At 40.6% G+C, this 21,829-nt stretch overlaps 1 protein-coding gene across 3 annotated transcripts in view; it reads right to left on the minus strand.

The window, feature by feature from the left end:
* pag1 (phosphoprotein membrane anchor with glycosphingolipid microdomains 1) overlaps positions 1-21,490 on the minus strand; it is a 45,211-nt gene extending 23,721 nt beyond the window's left edge. For 2 of the 3 annotated variants that reach the window (XM_078216425.1, XM_078216423.1), the window contains exons 1-4: positions 18,860-19,182; positions 11,476-11,527; positions 9,760-9,853; positions 8,811-9,337 (exon numbers count right to left, since the gene is read on the minus strand). In XM_078216425.1, the coding sequence (XP_078072551.1) occupies positions 8,811-9,337; positions 9,760-9,853; positions 11,476-11,527; positions 18,860-19,008 (822 nt within the window). In that variant the 5' untranslated portion in view covers positions 19,009-19,182. Of the gene's footprint in view, positions 1-8,810; positions 9,338-9,759; positions 9,854-11,475; positions 11,528-18,859; positions 19,183-21,444 lie in introns of those variants that run through there. The other variant, XM_078216424.1, reaches the window with a different exon arrangement.
* Between the last annotated feature and the right edge of the window lie 339 nt (positions 21,491-21,829).

The raw sequence follows: 21,829 nt of genomic DNA on the forward strand, positions 1-21,829 counted from the left end.
TACCAATCCACCTATTAACTCTCAATGTTTCGCGACAGTGGCCCAGATCCCTCCCCACCATTATCCCCATGGGGCACCTCAGTGTTGGCAAAGATAGCAATTCTAACCCATTTTCTGCCCCCACTTTCACTTTCGGGGGGGGGGGGGGGGGGGGGGGGGGGAAGCAGAGGGGCGGAGAATCAGGTAGGAGGCCCAAAATCCCACCCACGCTGGTGGGATTTCCCAACTTGATTGCCCCTGCCCCCCCGCCCCCCACCCCACTGATGATGTAATGGGAGTCACAACTTTAGAAGCTGGGATTCCCATTTACATCTACTTGCATATGCTGTCCCCCCATGTTAGACTGTCCATTCACATCGGTGAATATAGCTCCTGGAGAGGGTGTAGGGAAAGAGGGTCATGCACGGCCAGTACGCTGGCACTGCCCGTGAGGGGTGTTCCGTGAGGGAGGTGCTGGGAATTCTGTGGTTGGGGGGGGGGGGGGGGGGGTGGTGGTGGGGGTGTGGTCCATCCTTTATTTTATTCCAATTGGCGGGGGGGGGGGGCATGCTCATGACGTCATGGACCAACCACATACCCACATCTCAACAGACCTGGATTCTTGTTTGGATAGAGGATTGGCTAATGGACAGGAAATAGAGAGTGGGTATAATTGGAGCATTTTCAAATTGACAGGCTGACTAGTGGAGTGCTGCAAGACTCTGTTCTGGACCTCAGCTATTTACAATCTATCTTAATACCTTAGATGAAGAGACAGTGAATAATGTGTCTAAGTTTGCTGATGATTCAAAGCTAGGTGGAAAGGTAAGCTGCGGGGAGGATAGAGAGAGGCTGCAAAGAGACATAGACAAATAAAGTGAGTGTGCAACAAGTTGGCACATGCAGTAGAATGTAGCAATGTGCAAAATTATTGACTTTGGTTGGAAGAACAGAAAAGTGGCATCTGGTCAAACACGAGTAAAGAAACCACCTATTGGTTACCACAACCCCCACCTCCCCACCCCCTCAGCTGATGAATCAATACTCCTTCATGTTTAACACCACTTGGAGGAAATGCTGAGGGTGGCAAGGGCACAGAATGTAGTCTGGTGTGGGACTTAAATGCCCATTACCAAGAGTATCTTGGTAGCATCACTACCAACTCAGGTGGCCGAGTCCTAATGAACATAGCTGCTAGACTGGGTCTGTGGCAGTTGGTAAGGGAACCAAGCAGGAAAGAATGCTTGACGTAGAATCATAGAATCCCTACAGTGCAGAGGCAGGCCATTCGACCCATCGATTCTGCACTGACTCTCTCCAATAGAGCATTTTACGCAGGCCCTATCCTCATAACCTCATGTATTTATGTCACTAATCTCCTTAATCTACAGATCTTTGGACACTAGGTGGCAATTTAGTATGGAAAATGAAGCTACCCTGCGCATCTTTGGACTGTGGGAGGAAACTGGAGCACCCGGAGGAAACCCATGCAGACATGGGGAGAATGTGTAAACTTCACACAGTCACCCAAGGCCAGAATTGAACCCGGGTTCCTGGCGCTGTGAGGCAGCCGTGCTGACCATTGTGCCACCGTGCCCTCCCTAACATGGTGGGTGTATCTACACCACATGGACTGCAGTGGTTCAAGAAGGTAGCTTACCTCTACCTTCACAGGGTGATTAGGGATGGGCAATAAATGCTGACTAGCTAGAAATGCCTAGAAATCATGAATGATTTTTTAAAAAATTAAAAATATACTTCCACTGGAGGCAGGACAGCAAAGTTAATGAAATTGGTCCATGGGATAGGGGGTTGTCTTATGATGAGAGGCTAAGTACACTGGGCCGATATTCACTGGAGTTTAGAAGAATGAGAGGCAATCTCTTTGAAACATATAAGATTCTGAAGGGGCTTGATAGGGCAGATGCTGGGAGATTGTTTCCACTGGTCGGAGAATCTAAAACACAAGGGCACAGTCTGAGAATAATGGGGCCCAACATTGAGCACTTGAGATGATGAGAATTTATCTCACTCAAAAGGTTGTGAATCTTTGGAATGCTCTACCTCAGTGGATTATGGATGCTGCATTGTTGAATACTTTGAAGGCGAGATAGACAGATTTTTGGTGTCTGAGAATCAAGAGATATGGGGACTGGGCAGGAAAGTGAAGTTGAAATCCAAGATCATCCATGATTGTACTGAATGGCAGAGCAGGCTCGATGGGCTATTATTGTCGGCTCCTGCTCCTATTTCTTGTGCTCTCACACCAATCATCACTCCTCTGGTTCCATTTATTGCAGCACTGCAGAAGGAGCAGCTGGCTAAAGAGCTTGTCCATGGCCAAGGTCAAGCAAAGTCCTTTGAGGGAGCAGTGGTAATTCTCTTTCCATCTGTGTTATTATCCCCAGTCTCAGGAAGGGTGGGTGAAGCTGCTCGACTGGAACATTATGACTCTCACTAGTGCTCTGTGTTACTGCTGCTAGTCAAAAAACTCATTGTTTCAAAAGTTAAATATTTATTTATTGGGGAGGCAGTGCTGCAGCGGTATTGTCACTGAACAATAGTGATTCACTGCTTCATACTACATGCTAAGACACAAAGTCACTCACAATAATGAGAGACCCTTTAAATGCTATGACTGTGTGCTTCGCTTCAAAAGACCCTGGGTAATGTTCTGGAGACCTGGGTTCGAATCCCACCATGGCAGATGGTGAAATTTGAATTCAGTAAACATCTGAAATTAAAAGTCTAATGATGACCATGAAACCATTGTTGATTGTCTTAAAAATGCATCTGATTTACTGATGTCCTTTAGGGAAGGAAATCTGCTATCCCTACCTGGTCTGGCCTACATGTGACTCCAGATCCACAGCAATATGGTTGCCTTTTAAATGCCCTCAGGGATGAGGAATAAATACTGGCCCAGCCCATGAACGAATAAAAAAAATTAATTTATTCAAATGTTTATGTTTGTATGTATACACACACACATATTATATATATATATTAAATGTTTGCATTACTTTAATTCAGGTTGGCAATGGTCTAAACTATTGCTGTTGTTCATTGAAAGTTGTAAAAAGCTGTTCATAGAATTTAATATTAGCTTTTTGAGCTGTATAAAGACAGGCTGCAAACATTCATTTTGAGTGCAGAACCATCTGAACAACATGAGAAAGACACCCTGAAACAGGAACTGCTTTCTCAACAAAGAGACGCTGAGGAAGGTTTCCAGAAACAGCTATCAGAATGCTGTACTAAATCACACTACCTATAGTATAAAAGCAAATTACTGTGGATGCTGGAATCTGAAACCAGAAGAGAAAATGCTGGAAAATCTCGGCAGGTCTGGTAGCATCTGTAAGGAGAGAAAAGAGCTGACGTTTCGAGTCCAGATGACCAGCTTTGACAAAGGGTCATCTGGACTCGAAACATCAACACTACCTATAGTCACTACCTGCAGTACCTTAAAGGTGAAAACAAGAATTTTTACTCACTCCAAGGACCTGTTCTGTCCACTTGAAAAAGTAACCACCGAGACCTCAACTACAGAAGCCATCGCAACTGCTTCAATTTATTTTTCCACACTTAAGTCACACCTGCTTGAGGTGGCTTTGCACACCTTTGTACCTGAAAATCTTTAATATATTGAGGGGGATCTTGCAGGCTATTTGCATCTGGGATGGAGCTAGTTTTGTGGGTAGAGATGCATTAGGGAAGGAGTCTGTTGACACATGTAAAATATTACAATTTTTAGTCTTAAGATAGGATTTTTTTTTTAAAACTCCAAAACATTCAACACAAATCAAATCCTTTCTCTAATGAATAGGATGAGCTGAAAACCTGCTCCCAAATCTTTGTCATTGCGATTCTACATCTATCTGCTTTAGGAGCTGAGTGGCTGATCCTCTCATTTTACTTATTCTGCTTTGGAAGAAGGATATGACCATTCATTCCACAAAGTCAGCACTCAAACTGTAGGAAACTGGTTCAAACTCATTCTCCATTCCATAGTTCAAGATGTTTCAAATCAAAAACCTGGCTCCAACCTGCCTAGAAAGCACCGAATTCCAGTTTGACTAATGTAGCCAGGGGCCTGGTAATCTGCTCTTGAGAGGCTAAGTAATTTTAATATGATAATGAGGTTACAAGCCTCAGATTTTAGAAGTCACATTCTGCACTCTCTCGTTTCCTTCTCTATGAACGGTATGTTTTGTCTGTATAATGCACAAGAAACAATACTTTTCACTGTATGTTAATACACGTGACAATAATAAATCAAATCAAATCAATTTAAAATCAAATCAAACTTAATGGTCACCAGCCTGGTTTCTCAGTGCTTGGGAAATCAGACAGCTAAAGGGAGGCAAGAAATGCTGGATCCAGCAGGTAAGTGATTCCTCAGCTTACAGGGCAGGAGGAGTAGGATTTCTTTCTTACCAGCCGAGAAAACATAGAATTAATGAAGTATAGAATGGTTACAGTACAGAAGGAAGCTATTTAGCTCATTGTGTACCTGTCAGCTCCTTGCACAAGAAATTTAGCTAGTCCCACTCCCTTTCCCCATAGCACTACAACTTCTTTCTTTCCCCTTCAGATGTTTATCCAAAATCCTTTCAAAAGCCATGACTGTCTCGACCTCCATCACCCTTCCAGATTGTAACCACCTGATAGGTAAAGACGTTTTCTTCATGTTGCATTTGGTGCTTTTGTCATTTACTTTGTATTGATGACCTTTGGTTCTTGACCCTTTTAGCAATGGGAACAGTCGATCGATATCTATTATGTCCAGACCCTTCATGACTTTGAATAGCTCTTTCAAATCTCCTCTCAATGTTCTCTGCTCGAAGGAGAACAATCCCAGCTTCTCCAATCTGGACAAGTAAGTCCCTCAGCCCTGGAACCATTCTTTTAAATCTTTACTGCATCCTCTCTAAAGCCTTCACATACTTTCTAAAGTGCAGCGCCTACTTGAAGCTGAACCAGTGTTTTATAAAAGTTTACCCTAACTTCCTTTTGTATTCGTAGTTAATTAATTGAATTCAAATTCCAACAGTTACCATGGTAGGATATGAACCTATGGCCCCAAAGCATTAGCCTCAGGTACTGGATTGTTAATCCAGTGACATTGCTCCTACACCTGCTTTTGTATTCTCTTGGGGTTTGGAGGGAGGGGTTGCTCAGGGGAGTGGGTTAATTGTGGGAGCTGGGGGAGAAACTGAGAGGAGAGCGGATGTGAATCTTGTCAGAGGAAGAGTTTCTCGCAAGAGGTTCTCGCGAGAAGGGGGGAGGGGGGGGATTAAAGTTTTTAAGAAAGGTTGATGTGGGGGTTGTGAACATTAGAGAGGGGAAAGGTACATTACTGGGGAAAGTTGAAAGAAGCTTTGGGAGGGGTGGGGGGCGGGGTGGGAGGAGAATTGGAGATGGAGTTCTGGGATTTTAAGAATGGCTTTCCGCCATCTCCCCACCCCTGGCAATGAGTTCTGGTGCTGTTTCAGGCAGGGTAAAACCTGCACCATATTCTGCACCCTAAATCTCTGGGACATAAACTGTCCAACTCTGTCCTTCCAAAGTGTGCTGCTAAATTTACCTGCCATGATGTGTTTCTCTTCCTGCAATTGGCCAACCCTCCCCTCTCAGTGACCTCTCAACTCCGGTCCCAGCTGTGGCCTTGAACATCAGACTTTCCCCTTACAGCAGCCAGCTTCTCAATCCGGCCAGCTGCAAAATAATTCAATTCTCTACTTACCTCGGGCTGTTTTGGTGCTGTGCGAAGTATGGAAGTCTACACAATGATTCAAAAAGGGAGCTACAGGAGAAATAGCACAATGTTTAAAGGGGATCTAGATCTTCCCAGATTTTACATATCCAAAGTGGCATCAGCTTTATGCTGACACACTTCAGACCAACTGCCATTGCTATCTCCACCTACTTTATCTTATCGTAAAATTATCCATTTAGGGTTTAGTTGTGTGTCGCCATGCTTTTTAGCCAGTTCTCCTTTAAAATTTATTTTGCACAATTGCGCATATAACATACTTATCATAGAATAAGATGCTATGTACCCATGCAACATAGTGGGAACATTGATGTCAACCTTAAGGCGCAGTTATTACAATATTCCCCATGGCAACTCCCCCGTTAGGATTTTGTTAGAATACTCCCTGTCACCTGTATGTATGATCGACATCACCTGATATAGAACTCAATCCAAAACCATATACTTGGTCCTGGACTACCCATGAGCAACACCACCTGGTCATCTATACACTATGAAAGGTTTGAGAAGTCCAATATTAACTATCACGTTTTGTTACCAGTCTTAGTTTGTGTTACACTTGAATATAGGAAGAAAGACAGTGACTTTTTACTTGTTTTTCACACTCGTTTTGCATGCAAAGAGCCAAAGACTGACAAAAGAACAAAGAACAAAGAAAATTACAGCACAGGAACAGGGCCTTTGGCCCTCCAAGCCTGCACCGACCATGAAAATTCAAATACAAGCTGCAATCAATTTAAGGAAAATCATTCAGCAACAGGAAGCACCTTCCAAGTGAGGTGCGCCCAATAGCAATAGGTCTCTAATTTACTTTAGGCTGCATCTACTTACAATAATGAGACCTTATGCCTTAAAGGGTTGAGCTACTTTATACACAGCTGCACATTACAGGTGATCATTTTATGTATTGTCAGGGAATCTGTGTCTTTAAATATAATTTATATGCTTTGCCCCTGGTTGAATGATATATAGAAGGACACAGATCAGTCCAAGCTAAGCAATAGCAGTTGATGCCTCCAGTGGTACAGAACAGACAAGCTGAAGAAAGCAGAATGCAGATACAGAAGCTGAGAATAGATTGCTGCAGCTGTTTCTGTGAATGGAAGGTAACATAGGGTCTATCCAAACCAAACTAGTATCCTTTAAGGAAACCTGCCATCCTTACCTGGTCTGGCCTACATGTAACTTGTGACTAATAAATAAACTTAAAAATTTTTACTTTGTAAATCTGCTGTATTTTTTTTTATACTTTTCCAATTCAATCAAATCAAATCCAATTCAGAGTCTCAACAAGTTGAGACATTTCAGATCCAGGCTGACAAGACAGGACGGGAGACCAAAACCACCCTGTCCTGGGCCTGATCTACATGAGTCAAGCTGATTGGAGAAGGGGGAGGATCCTCCTCCAAGACTTGAGCTCATTTGCATCTTAGCCAAAAGGCCGAGATGCCGCTTTCAAAAATTGCTTCATATGAAACATATGAAGCCCCAGCGCAACCTAATGACCTCAACCAAGTGCAGGCGATCCATACTACACTTGATCTTAGCCAAAAGGCCGAATCTGCTGTATTAAATAGCATAGATTTTCAATTCTTAATTTTACTCAATTGTGATCATCCTTTTATAAAGATGGTTATGGACATTTTTTTAAATAAAGTAGTTAGCAGATCTCAACTGGTGTTTTTTTCCAGTGAATTGAAGGATATTTTAGGCCTGTATAACTCTGGATATATTGCATCATATAACTTTGTTACAATCATTACTTTTCTTTAAAGAGGAAATACAAAATCCCAGTCCTTTAAAAGAATGAAGCCACAAGATTCCATGGTTTAAAATGGAAGAACTTTTACTTTAGTGTCAACAAAGCAAACATCAAATACAATCTATCCTGCACGCTAACATCTAGAACAAAAGAGTTAAACATGGATTAACAGGCAAGTTGTAGTAAAATATGAACTATAAAGTGCACATTAAATGGCAGATACAACAAAAACAGATCTTACAAATTGACTCAGCAGTCCTCAGATTTTAGTAACCACACTCTGTCATAATGTTCTTCAAATTGTTTCTTCCGCATGAGGAATTTCAGCTTCCCTCCCTCTAAGAGCTAATCTGATCTCCAGCTGGCAGCAGTGCATAATTGTCCTGAGTTACATGGGTACGTTCTTCACCCCAAAAGACATACATATGCAGAACCTGCTCAAATTGCTTTTTTTGTTCATTTGTGGGACATGGGCGTCGCTGGTTGGCCAGCATTTATTGCCTATCCCTGGTTGCGGGAGGGCAGTTGAGAGTCAACCACAATGCTGTGTCTCTGGAGTCATTTACACTGCAATGAAGTTACTGTGAAAATCCCCTAGTCGCCACACTCCAGCACCTGTTCGGGTACACCGAGGGAGCATGGCCAACGCACCTAACCAGCACGTCTTTCGGACTGTGGGAGGAAACTGGAGCACCCGGAGGAAACCCACACAGACACGGGAGAACGTGCAGACTCTGCACAGATAGTGATCCAAGCCGGGAATCAAACCCAGGTCCCTGGCACTGTGAAGCAGCAGTGCTAACCACTGTGCTATCGTGCTGCCCTAACTGATGCAAACCTGCAGTCGAAAGAACGTTTGAATTAATAATATCAATACATAAATAACACAGTTAAGAAAATATTTTCCTAACAAAAAGCATTGTAAAAGTATTTTTGGGGTTTTAAGGGTATCTAATCGCAAGAAACTAAAAGCAATGGTATGGAATAATCCAATTACTTCAGTGATGAAATAGATGAGCTAGATAGATTTTTGAAAGACAGAGAGTTAAGGATTCTGGGAAGCAGACAGGAAGGTGGAGTTTAGACCACAATCAGATCATCCATGTTCCTAACTACTACATTCTGAAAAGGAATTCATAAACACATTGAAAAAACCAATCAACAGTATTGTAACAACATTGTCAATAAGGTAAGGAAACCCCACGTGTCAGGTCCTTTTTGAGCAAATATGAGAGAGTCAGCATTTCAAAGAACAGATTTGAATGAGCTAGAAATAACAAAATATCTCACCTCTGCATCTTTACTCTCCACATGCTCATTTTCACCCAGCTCCTTTACTGGAATTGGTGGAGGATCACCTTCCACAATCATTATCTGTTCCATTGAAGTGCTCTGCCGATTCACTTTCGCCTTGCTTACTGTCGCATATTCTGCACTTGTACCAGCAAGTTCTGGATTCTGACCTTGTACCGTCATGTTCAAATCCACGTTTTCTGACGGAACATAAATTTCATTGGCCACACTGCCAGATCCCTCTTTTAGCTCCTTTACAGTTTCATAGAGAGAGTCTTCAATGACTATATCTTGAGAAGAACTGTCCTTAAGCACCTCATAGGGCTCATATGCTGCATGGGAGATCTTGCCTTCAGTCACTTCTGTAGATTCAGTGTTTGGTACTGAATCATTCCCAGGTATTTGTGGTAGTTCTCTACTCTGAGGGCATTTTGAAGACTTACAGGAGCCATCTTGTTGGTTTACTGCAATTGGAAGCACTGCTTCTTCAGAAGGTTGAACAGTTGCACACTCATCTGAAAGAACTTTCAAAGTGAAATTAAAAAAGCAATGTTATTATGAGACATGTAGCATTCTTTGCATTTGGGTAAACATTGCTCCAAAATCTAACAACCAACATAAAGCAACTATTGGTGCAAGTGAACAGAAGCATTCAATTAAAAAGTGCAACGTGATGTTTTTGATATAAAAAGAGCATCAGAAAATAGCAATGACTGAAGAATCAACATTTCGGCAAATGCAAGACAAAATTTTAAAACCACATTCCCACAAATGGAGCATGTACTTGATTGCATGAACTAGGAAATCACCCCTTTAAAAATTGTTTAAGAAATGAATACTATGTAATTAAATATTAATGTGCATAACTGTTCTAGGGTTGCAACAGGCCAAATAAGAATGTTACTTCAAATGCCACTGGATTTAAAAATGTTAATTGCCGGCTTACCATCTCCATTTGCAAGACTGTCAGTGTGACCATTTGCTGGCTCCACATTTCCACAATTCATGACTGTATAGCTGTTGGTCTCTTTTTCTGAAGGCTATAGAAAGACTTGCATAATCAGGGTCATGTACTGATTTTGAAAAAAGTTAATTTCGATTCTACATTAAAATATTATTACTTCAAAGAAGTAAAATTAGTTTTGAAAGTGTCTATGTCAACAATGGTTCGACTCTTCGAGTCGCTCTGGTACTTTCACTTGCATGATTGTTTTTTTTCTCCTTCATACCAGCTCGGTAAAATCTGACAGAAAATAGTTTGCCTGAAAAGAAACTGCAGAAAAATATCTTGCAACACAGGAACATAGCTGGTTGACTTCCAGATTCATGTGTGTGCTCATGGTCTTGTCAATGATGTGGTTATTTTAACAGATTTATGTGGCTCTGAAATGTTGAAATTGTTCCCAGGAAATTAATGTTTTAAGATTATGTTCCACTAAAAGATCCGTTTAACCACTGAAGGAAAACTCTAAAAGGAAACTATCACCATTTTTACCATTTGGAAACACTTCTATGCAGAAAGGGTAGAAGAAGTTCAAAACTCTCCTTTGCAAATGTTAAATTTAAAATTAAGATCCATAAGTTTTTGTTAATCAAAAGTATTGAAGGATGTGGGGCATATATATGAAATGATCTCACAAGTTCAAGGAGATAACATCTCCATATGAAAATAAAGATATGAAGTAGTATGGTGCCACAGGATATAAATGCTTATAATTCTCCATGTGGCAAGCTTAAAATTAAATCTGTGACACAGGAAAAAAGAAAAGATTGCCTGGAAGTGTCCTCAAAGGGGGAGATAAATAAAATGGTGAATCATTTTGCTTCCTCTTTTGTTCCTAATAACTGATCTAAAAGTGATGCTCATCAAATACTAAGCACAGGTCACTTGATCATCCTCTAGGTTGGGAAAAAATTATGGTAGCCAGCGCTAATGGAGAAAATAGAAACGGAGACAAATTTAAAAGAAAAGCTTTAAAAAACTTATTGGCAGCATTTTAAGGTTAGAAGCAGATGAACGGCACCTATCAATCATTGCAATGGTGTGGGCTTTCACCTTATGACTTGCAGATATTGGACAGTCAGAATAGGGCAAGGTCGATAGAGGATCGAGAACTGAGAGAGCAGGGTAACCAACAGTGTGTCTCCTTAACCAATCAGATTGAAGGATTCTCACTGAGGCATGTAGAGTCCAAACATGGAAGTGTACAGAAAGCAAAATAACAAGAGAAGGATTCATACGGACTCGAAATGTGAACTCTGTTTTCTCTCCCTACTGTTACTGCCAGGCCTGCTGAGTTTTTCTAGCATTCTCTGGTCTTGTGTGAGATGGAAAGAATGATGGATGGAACTGAGAAAAACACTGATTTTGATTTTCTTAGAAAGCATCCAAAGAAAAGCAAGCATGTGCTTCTAGTGAAAATGGATGTCATTTGGATTACTCCCCAACACTGAAAAATATAGTACAACAAAACCATGATAAATTCAATTTTTTCTGGGAGTATTCCTCGCTAATTAAAATATCTAGAATCCTTCAGACAAACTAAAGTTAGCACTTACACGTGAATGGTTGTCAAAGCAAAATGGTTATTTTTGATGGCTACTTTTATTATATCCTGATAGATTTTGAAAGAAATAAAGTAATTAACTGTACAACACGTACCACGCTCATTAGATTCTCATTGTCCCCATTCTGCTTGGCAGTGTCCAGGTGTCTGGTAATAGAAAGGCATTTGCAACATTAGGTCATCCATAGACAGCATATGATATGTTTGAACAAGACAGCGGGTTTTTTTTTAATAGCAGTTACCCTTCATTCCTCATTGACCCATGACATTGGAGTGGTTTGCACATTAAAATGAAAGATGCTTGTTTGACTGCTCCATAATGTATCACAAAGTGCAACCTGAACGTATCAGCTACACTAATGATCCCAAACCACCTTACAAAGAGACTTTATGGGCCAGGAAAGATATGTCCAAAATAATAAAGAGAAGCTGTCAACATTGCTCCAGGGTTCATCCTTGGGAATTTTCTCCTGCATGCAAGGTCTTTAATCACTTTCCATGTCAGTGGTATCAGATCATTCAATCCACATTTTCTAGAAATTGTTATATTGTCAATTATCACATGACTGGTGGTGAAAAGGAACCGCAAAAAGCCGACACTGTCCTTCGGATTTTGTCCTGAGACTATTCCCTGATAGTTACATAGTAGCATTTAATTGCTGCAGCCTGAAGCACTCTACTTTCACTTGAATAGCTGCAAGGTATTGCAAAGCTGAAGAGTTATTGGTGTTGCATCATTGACTCTCCCTCAACACAAATACAGTACAAGTTTTGGAGAGTGGGCAGAATATGATGGATCATAATGTGTAATTGTACCAATGTTTGAACATCCGGTATTACATTAGGCCCAGCAATCAAGAGTATGTTGGTCTGAAAATAAAAACATCACATTGTCTCTCTCTCTCATAGATGATCACACTGAGACAGGCTCATAACTTAAATGGATTATAAAATGCCCAAATTATTTAACTACTGGTCATGAGTTACATAGCTGCCCATTCTAATAAAAGAAATCCATTGGTTTATGACAATCCAATTTCTCAGCTAGACAACTGGCAGGGACAATACAGTTTGTCCTCAAATTTCCTGGGCTATGGCACAAGGAAGAAAAGTAAGGTCAAGGTCCCCATTTCAGATTCTTAGCTCAACAAGCCGTCAGAAATGTCTTCACCATGTGCTGTGGCCTTGTTGTGGTAGAGTGGCTAGCGAGCCTGGGAGCTATACTGAAGGAGTTTAGGCCCCTAGCAGGTTTACCCACGCTGGGCAGGTTTCAGGCGAGGGGCCAGGCTAACACAGCACCTTGTCCCCCACCCCGTAAAACAACATCAAGTTACAGGAACTGTAACAAATTCCACAACAACATCTAGGGATGCAATGGAGAACCCCAGCTGACCTGTCAGCAATATGATAGCTTCAGATGAAAGCCCAACCAGGGAAGTCAGGAGATTGATCAGAAGTATTTTGGGGCCCAAAACAACAGTATGTCTTGTAGGACGGAATGGGGACTTCACATGGGGCGAGGCACAAGCACAGGACAAGACAGGGCCCAATGGAGGAACATTGTTGCAGCCTTACGTCCCACCTGGGACAAGGAGAATAATTAACTAGCTAACTTCAGAAAAGTAAAAATATTGGTTGGAATCTAAAGAATATAAAGTAAATATTGCACCATTTCATTCAGTACTTGGTAATATATTAGTGCACCACTATTATTAAAAGCAGATTTTTCTTTAAAAATAAATGACTGCAATCCCCCAAATGGTGGGCTTGTGGCAGTTGGAAAGTTAAATTGCAGAAAGATCTCCAGTTTTAATGGCAGCAGGAAACCGTTTAGTCATTAAAGTTTTTGGCAGGTTACATGTCTCCAATTTAGCAGGATTTCTATTTTTATCCTTAGTCAGCCAGGCTCCCTGGGCCCTGGGAAACTGTACAGGTAAAAAGTGGCAAGAAAGGCTCGATTTGTCAAAAAAATGCCTTCCCAGGCCAGGCGGAGCACTAGAGCAAACCACACCCACTTTAATCTCCCACCGACACACTACCCCATCACTGAACCCGCCCTCCCATGATCTCGAACACATCTCCAATCTATTCCCAATCTTCCCCCTCCAAACTTCCCACTCCCATGATCTCTAACCGTAATGTGCAGTAAACCTACCTTGTACAGGTAAAGACTGGAGCTTTTTCTGAAGCATTGGTGCCTTACCAGCAGTTGTCCATACATAGTATCTTTACTGAACGGAAAAGTCTTGACTCACCCATTTGAGATTAATCTTAAGATTTGAGCTTTAATCTTAAATGGAAACTACTTATGGGAAAGATCATGCAATGCCTGAAGTCTGGGTGATCTAATCACTGAACAATTTCCCCCACTTCTTGGTTCATTGTGTAAAATGGGGATCATACAGCAATACACCTGAATGATCATACCTGGGGGTATTTCCACAATGTCCTGCATCAATACACTTCAAAATATTGTTCTACCATATTTGAAATGAACTTGCTATTATGGTAGAATTAATGAATGGGGTAGATAGTACGTCTAAATTTGCTATTAGGATAGCACAATTAAAAATATCTGGAACCATTACTATGTACCTCTAAATCTCTCACTTTCTTTATCTCTCTACATGTTGTATAGATATTATTATACATGTTTTATGATAGAGTTTTGTACTTTTTCTAGTATAGAAAATGTCAACGTCAGTTAAGAAGCAGTTAATGAATAAGTTACTCAAAGAGTGCAGGTGTTTTGCTGGTTCATAACTTTTGGATGGTAATTGTGTACAAATTATTCATATGACATTCTAAGAAAATATACACAACTACACAGTGGAGGCATTCTCTATGCCCCACTGAATATGGCTCCTTCAACTGGAGATCTGGACCTCTGAAAGACACCAAACACTAGTGCCCGCTCATGTCTGACCTCCAGCTGCCATCATCTATGGCCCAGTTCTTGCTTCTTCTTATTGTCCAGGCATTGGGTGTTTGGAGAGAGTCTCAGATACTGAATAATGCAACCGGACCATGAGAAGGTCCTTTAAATACATTCATCACTTGATAAACATACACACAGAGTATAAGACTATTGAAATTAAACCCGAAATCAATCACTGGAATATTGAGTGCTCTCCAGTGTTTATGATCCAATGGAGACTCCTCTCTTTTCTTACATAAATCTTTTAAGGTTAGAAGGGACTATAGGGGGCAGATTACATTGTGACTAAGCCAAGCTGTCATTTACAGTACTGCACCGTTGTCCCTTTGTTTTGTTACTTTCTAGTCCTCGGGATGTGGGCATGGCTGGCAAGGCCAACATTTATTGTTTCTGTCAAGATGAGCCTCTTCTCCCGCCACCCGAAAAGCTGGTTGTGTCCCGTGTCCTTGAATGACTGCAGTCTGTCTGTATCCACAGCACTGCAAGATGAAGTAGAGAATTCCAGAATGCAGACCTAGTGACAAAGGAGGAATATGATCCAAGTGAGGACGGTGAGGGTTGATGGGGATATGGTGAGTATTCCATCACATGCCTCATGTGAGACTACAGAAGATTAAGAGGCTTTGAGGAAGTCAGGATGTGAGTCACTCATCATAGAATCTCCAGCCTGTTCTGCTTGTCGCTGCTTTAGTTTAATATCTACCCTAAGGTGTTGACAGTCATGGGAATTGGATTAACGATTATGAGGCACTAGGGGAAGCTAAATAAGGACACAGGGAAGAAGGTATTAGAAGGATATGCTGTTAGGGTCAGATGAAGACAGGTGGGAGAAGGCTCACATGGAGCATAAAAACTGGTGCAGGGCTGTTGGGGTAAGTGACCTATTTTTGTATTCTAAATTCTATATATGTTTTTTAAAAAAAACAAAATGCCTACTCAATTAGCGCCAACTAGGAACAACCTGCATTGATTAATTCAGTTATTAGCTGTCACAAAAACAATGCACCTTCAGTAAAATGCTGCTCTTAATGAATCCTAATATCATGACACGCTGATGTTTTACATCAGGGGATGCACAGATCTTAGCAAAAAGTCAATTACAAGTTTTTTAATAATCAGGTTGCAGATGTCAAAATCCATTTAGATTCTGGGATGCACTATAACCAGAATATCATCTATTGCAAAGTCTGCATAGGCAACCTCAAAACAAAGGGAGTTGTAGGCTTGCTACACATAGGCTTTCAATTTCTGTTCAGGGCAGATTTCAAGGACTGCTAATAAATTGCTAGAGAATTACTAGAAGACAGCCCTTTCTAGGTAAGCCTTTTAATTTTCTGTTTGTAATGTAGCAAATATCTAACTATAGGACGACGTGAAAATCTAGGTCACAAGTTCTTTTTGCAATGAGCATTCTTAGTGGATCATTAAAACGAAATTGTTTTGGTTTCTTCTTTAACATACAAACCAGATAACTAAAACTCAGAACTGTTCTATTTCTTAAATTCCACAGCCCAATTAGTGAAGCGCATTACAAAAACATTCTCCTCATTCTAATCACGTAGCTGCACATCAGTACTCTGAGAAGTTCTTTTATACTGCGGAGGAATGCAATCTAATAGCCAGACACTTCACTGGGGGAAAGTATTGATAGGTAACTTGATTAAACTTGAAATGAAACATGGGAGGCATGGTATAATTTCATTCAATAACTGAATGATGATCAGGCCACACTGATTTTTTGAAATTTTGATTTTTCTCACATACTTTTTTCCATCCCCTCCTCTCAACTCGAATAAAATGTTCATTTGATGCAGTACAGTGCCAGAAGCACTATTGTCCTCTGGTGCCTCATCTAGATGCAGGGGAACTTGGCTTTCCACCGCAACCTGCCATTGATCTGGTCAGAGTTTTGCAACATCTGCTCGGGGGTGGCTAGGTACTTGCAGTGGAATGGGGAAAATCCAGTTGTTGTGGTCCATGTGGATACCAAGACATAGAAAGGACTAAGAACGATTAGGAATTATAAGCAGCTGAGAGCCAAAATAAAAAGCAGTACCAAAAGATAATAATCTCTGGATTACCACCTGAGCCACCAGTGAATTGGTGTAGGTTAAATATGATAAGATGAATTGAATGCAGGGCTCAAAGCAATGTGTGAAAGAAATGGGTTTTGATTCATGGGGCACTGTCATCAGTATTGGCGAAGGTGGGAACCTTACTGTTGGGACAGTTTTCAACTGAACTGTCCTGGGACCAATATTCTAGATAGTTGCAGAACTAAGACAGTAGAAAGAATTTTAACTAAAAGTGGCAGTGGTGATGGTGGTGGTGGTGTTGGGTGGGGGTCTAAAGAGAGGGATCATATGAGGGAAATGTAAATTAATGAGAAAAGACAAAGCATTAGAGCAGGGTAGAGAAATGGATGACAACGTTAATGACGTCAAAGTGAAGGAGCCTCTAGGCAACAGTGATCATAACATTATAGAATTTCACATTCAGTCTCAGGCTGAGAAGTGTGGGTCTACCATTTGTGTCTTAAATCTAAAGGCAATTACAAGGTTATGAAGTCTGAGTTGGCTAAAGTGAACCTGGAAAATAGGTTAAAGAGTAGGTCAGTAGAGGAGCAGTGACAAATACTTAGAGATATTTCATAATTCTCAGCAAAGATATATTCCTGTAAGAAAGAAAGACTCTACAAGAACGATGTGCCACCCTGGCTAAGGAAATTAAGAATATTACATTGAAAGAAAAGCATACAATACCCACAAAGATTAATGATAGGCCAGAAGACTGAACATATTTTAGAAACCAGCAAATAATGATTTAAAAATAAGAAGGGAGAAATTAGAGTATGAGAGAAGGCTAGCTGAAAATATTAAATAAAATAAGGATTCCTATAAGTATCTAAAAAGGAAAAGTAGTAACTCAAGTGAACAGTGGTCCCTGAGAGAGAGAAGGGATATTAATAATTGGAAACAAGGAAATGGTGGAAGCATTGGCTAAGTAATTTTGTGTCTTCAGGTAGAAGATAAAAAAATCCCAAGAATATTTGTAAATCAAGGGATAAATGGAAGGGAGAAACTTAAAACAATCACAATCACTAGGGAAAGGTACTGGGAAAACTATTAGAACTGGAAGCTGACAAGCAAGTCCCCTAGGCCTGATGGAATGCATCCTTTGAGTCTGAAAAGAAATGGCTGCAGAGATAGTGGACGCATTCATTGTGATCGATCAAAGTTCTCTAGATTCTGTAAAGATCCCAGTGGATTGGAAAATGGCAAATGTAGTCCCATTTAAGGTAAGAGGGAGACAAAAAGCAGCAAACTATAGGCCAGTTAGCCCCACATCTGTCAGCAGGGAAAATGCTAGAATCCATTCTTCAGGAGGTAATGATCGGACATAGACTGTTCCGAGCCCAAATACAGTTTTAGTCTCCTTATTTTAAGAAAGATATAAATGTGTTAGAAGCAATTCAGAGGAAGTTCACTTGACTGATTTTTGGGATGAAGAAATTTATGAGGAAAGGCTGAGCAGGTTGGGGCTACATCCGTTGGAGTTTAGAGGAATGAGAAGGGATCTTCCTGAAACATACAAGATCCTGAGGGGGCTTAATGGCGTGGATGCTGAGAGGATGTTTCCCCTTGTGGAGAAGCCTAGAATTTGGGGACATCGTTTTAAAATTGGGGGTCTTCCATTTAAGATTGAGGTGCGGAGAATTTCTTTCTCCCTAGTGGGTTGTTAGTCGATGGAATTCTCTTTCCCCAAAAGAGCAGTGGAGACTGTGTCATTGAATATGTTCGAAGCCGAGTTAGATTTTTGACTGACAAGTGAGTCAAGGATTATGGGGGGCAGACCGGTAGGTGGAATTCATGCCACAACCAGATCAGCCATGATCTTACTGAATGACAGAGCAGGCTAAGGGGCTGAATGGCCTACCCCCACTCCTAATTATTCTGTTCTTGTTGACTAGACTAAATTCTAGGGAAAACATTGACAGTAACGCAATAGAGCACTAAACCTGCAAAGACTCTAACTTCAGAGTGTCAGAAACCCAGATTGACAAAGCCAACATTAGTTTAAAAATAATTTAGAAGGAACAAAGAGATAACTTCACTTTAAAGTTTCAGCATTATTAATCCTAAAATCCCATAAAGCATTATCCACAGTGTCATGCATTTGTAGCTAAAATCCTCTTCACTATGATCCATTGCCAAGTCACCAGGTTTCACACACCACTGCATTGATATCATTACCGCCTTACCACATTGCTAGTATTTCCCTCCTCTTAAGAAAACATGCCCCCACTCTCATGAAAACTCAGCGTTATGTCAGAGAATGCAATCGGTGTCCAAAGATGACACCAATTACATCGAAAAATAGAAAAACCACACTTGAACAACAAAAGAGTTGCATCCCGTTCACTGGTAAGCTAGTGTATGCTTACCAGTGGTATGGAATTGTTTAATGCCCTCTTTCATCACCTTAAAGTGTAACAAGGTATGATACTGGAAATTATTTTCTTTGTTGAGGCGTGTTCTTACCTGTCACAGCTATTGCACAGAAAATTGAGAATGGCCAGGAGCAAGAAGGCACAGACAATGGCAAGCAGACTCCAGAGAATGAATTGGTGTTGTCCACTGTCAAATACCCCTGGCATAAGTCCACCATTGTCAACAGAATTTGGAGCCATTAGGAAAAAGGGGTCAGATTTCTACTGTCCAATGACATCAGTATGGAAATACTTCTGTATTACCTGTAACACAGAACACAAAATAATTCTAATTAATTGCAATACTGACAGGTTTTTAACATGGGAGAAACCTTTGCTTGCATATACTTCAGAATACTGTGTTCGAGAGAGAGCGTTGAGTGCAAATCATTTGTTACACAGAACATACAGGGAGGAATTGACAGAATGTCAGTTTGAGAGAGAAAACTGGAGTGGAACTCTCCAGTTCCACCGGCTTGTTTGCTCTCCAGATTTTGTCATTTTAAAACTGCCAAAAATAAAAATGGGCAGAGATTCTTATCTTAGAGCCTGGAAACGAATGGGTACCTGGATGACAAAAACAAATATTAATCTCCACCACAGAGGTATCTGTGGCCTACACCACCTTCCCCACCCCCCTGCCCCCCACCCCTGCCGATCATCACCAAAATCCCCCTTTAATCTACCCCCTCCACCACAGAGATATCTGTGCCCTCTCCCCACCCACCCCCATGATAATTGCTAGCATCCCTCCTCACCCCCTTCCCCCACAATCATCCCCGATATTCCCCCCCCCCCCCAATCACACCCCCAGTCCACAATCATCTCGCCAACATGTGGAAATCTCATGAAGGGGGGAATCTGTCGAGGGGAGGCTTTTATTAGATTTAAATTTATTAAAATGTATTGAAATCAGGTTCACTTCCATTATGGGCATGAACCTGATTACGTTGGAGATTGCGGTCTTGCCAGCAAGATTTGAGATTTCTGGGTTTTGCCAGATCTCGAGTCCCTGTGGGCGATCCCACAAAAAGAGATCTTGCCCATGTTGTTTTGTGTGTTCTGGATCCTGAGTTATGTGCACTTTAGGATATGTGTACACTAAATTTCATTGGGCTACTTTTTCATAGATGCTGCAAGGACTAATTTGGGTGCAATGCTAGATATCTGCTTAACAACATTCTTTTTTAAAACAGAAACTTTTTTTGGATCCGGCTCTCTTCTTCATTATTTAAGAATGTCACATCTCCCTTAAAATGTCAAACTGTTGGTACTCAGTTACTAGATTTCATTTGACACAAGACAAATGTGACTGAATTAATGGTGGATTGATCTGCCTATTATGTTGATCATATTAGATTTTGCATGAAGAGTCATAAACAACAGATTCTTCCAACTATAAGCAGTGTCAGTTCGAAGTCTTATTCTGGAGGATTATTTATGGTAGATTTAGAATTAATTCCCTTCACTTTAACTATTCAAATAAATCTGTTCAGAAAAGTGCAGCTTGTGTTTTCTTTGGTTTTGCTCAATAAATTAACATTAAGAGGAGGTTATGTTTTTCTAATGAAGAAAGCAAAAGCTGCAAAGGACCTGAAACTTACCCACTACTTCTAACTTCCTCAACAAACTTTCTGGTGACCCTTTTAATGGGATCACAACATTACAGACTTAGTAAAACAGCGAGTTTGAACAAGTATGTTCTGACAATGCAATATGAACGAGCAGAAGTTTAAGTGCACTGGGTTCCTTGGCACTTGATGAAAGCTTTTGTATTTGCTCCCCTCGTGTTCCAATGATGCACATTTTCATTGCAAACAGCTATTAATGAGTTGGAATCAAGGGTTTGATTTACCAAAAGAAAAATTAAAGCTTAAAATTTCAAATACTTCTGCAGATGAACAGACTGGAGTTGTTTCATATCTTTAAATTCTCATATCCTGTTTGAAGTATTTATTTCCCGTGAACAATAAATTAAGTTACTTTGAAGTTTTATCACCACGCTTCATTGCCCTCAACTTCAATCTGGGAGGTTGTGGTGTGTCACTGATTTTGTTCAATTATCTAATTGTATCCTTTAACCTTTCTTCCTGTTGCCCCCGGATTCATTTTGACTGCAGAAATATTTTTGATTCAACTTCTCCTTTAAGTCTGTGTAGTATTTATAGTTTTCAGTTAAGAAAGAGCATGGAGCCACGGAAAACGTTATAAACAGTTGTATATAACCAATCAGAGAATGAAGGGAAGAAGTCAGGATCATTTTCCCACCGCCTTTTGCCTCTAAAGTAGGGGTCCCTGCAGTTCACTGTCACTTTGCAATGACCAACATCACTCAGATTGTAGCTCGCTGTTCTGCTTGAGTGTGTATTTTTGTCATGCAGCATTGGGTGATTATCAAGTCATACCCCAGATAACATGCAAACGTTTGACTGTAGCACTCATTCATAAACCAATGCATTTTATACGTAAAAGTAAAATTTATAAACACATAATAAAACTTTTATGAAATTACAGTAACTAAGCAAAAGACAAAGTCTGAAGACCAGTATTAAAAGACAGCAGTCTGTGCTACTGACCTACTTAAAACCGAACTGTTGACAGTGAGGAAGCCTGAACTCACTGATTTGTAAGACCCACCTCAGAATCATAGATGAGAAAGGGCTTTGGTTCATCTTAATTCATCCATCCAGAGGGATCCAAACATCCTAGCACTGCCACATCTGATTTTACTCCAGCATGTATTTTACTGGCTAAACTATAATCAAAAGGTTTGTGTGTGATTAATAAGTTACTTTGAATAAGCTGCTCTCACAATTGTTACTGTTTCAAACTAGCTAAGGTGATCCACAGCATGCTCAGTTTAATGCACCAATGGACTTGGTCTGCAAATGCAATAAATGTGTTTACTCTGTAATCACTTATCCCTGGGAAGGGTACTTCAAACTAACTTTTAAACAGTCAATGTACCGTATACAATATTTTGGACTATATTTACCCCGCAGATATCATGCATAACAATTCT

The sequence above is a fragment of the Mustelus asterias genome, chromosome 7, assembly GCF_964213995.1.
Source record: "Mustelus asterias chromosome 7, sMusAst1.hap1.1, whole genome shotgun sequence".
NCBI lineage: Eukaryota > Metazoa > Chordata > Chondrichthyes > Carcharhiniformes > Triakidae > Mustelus > Mustelus asterias.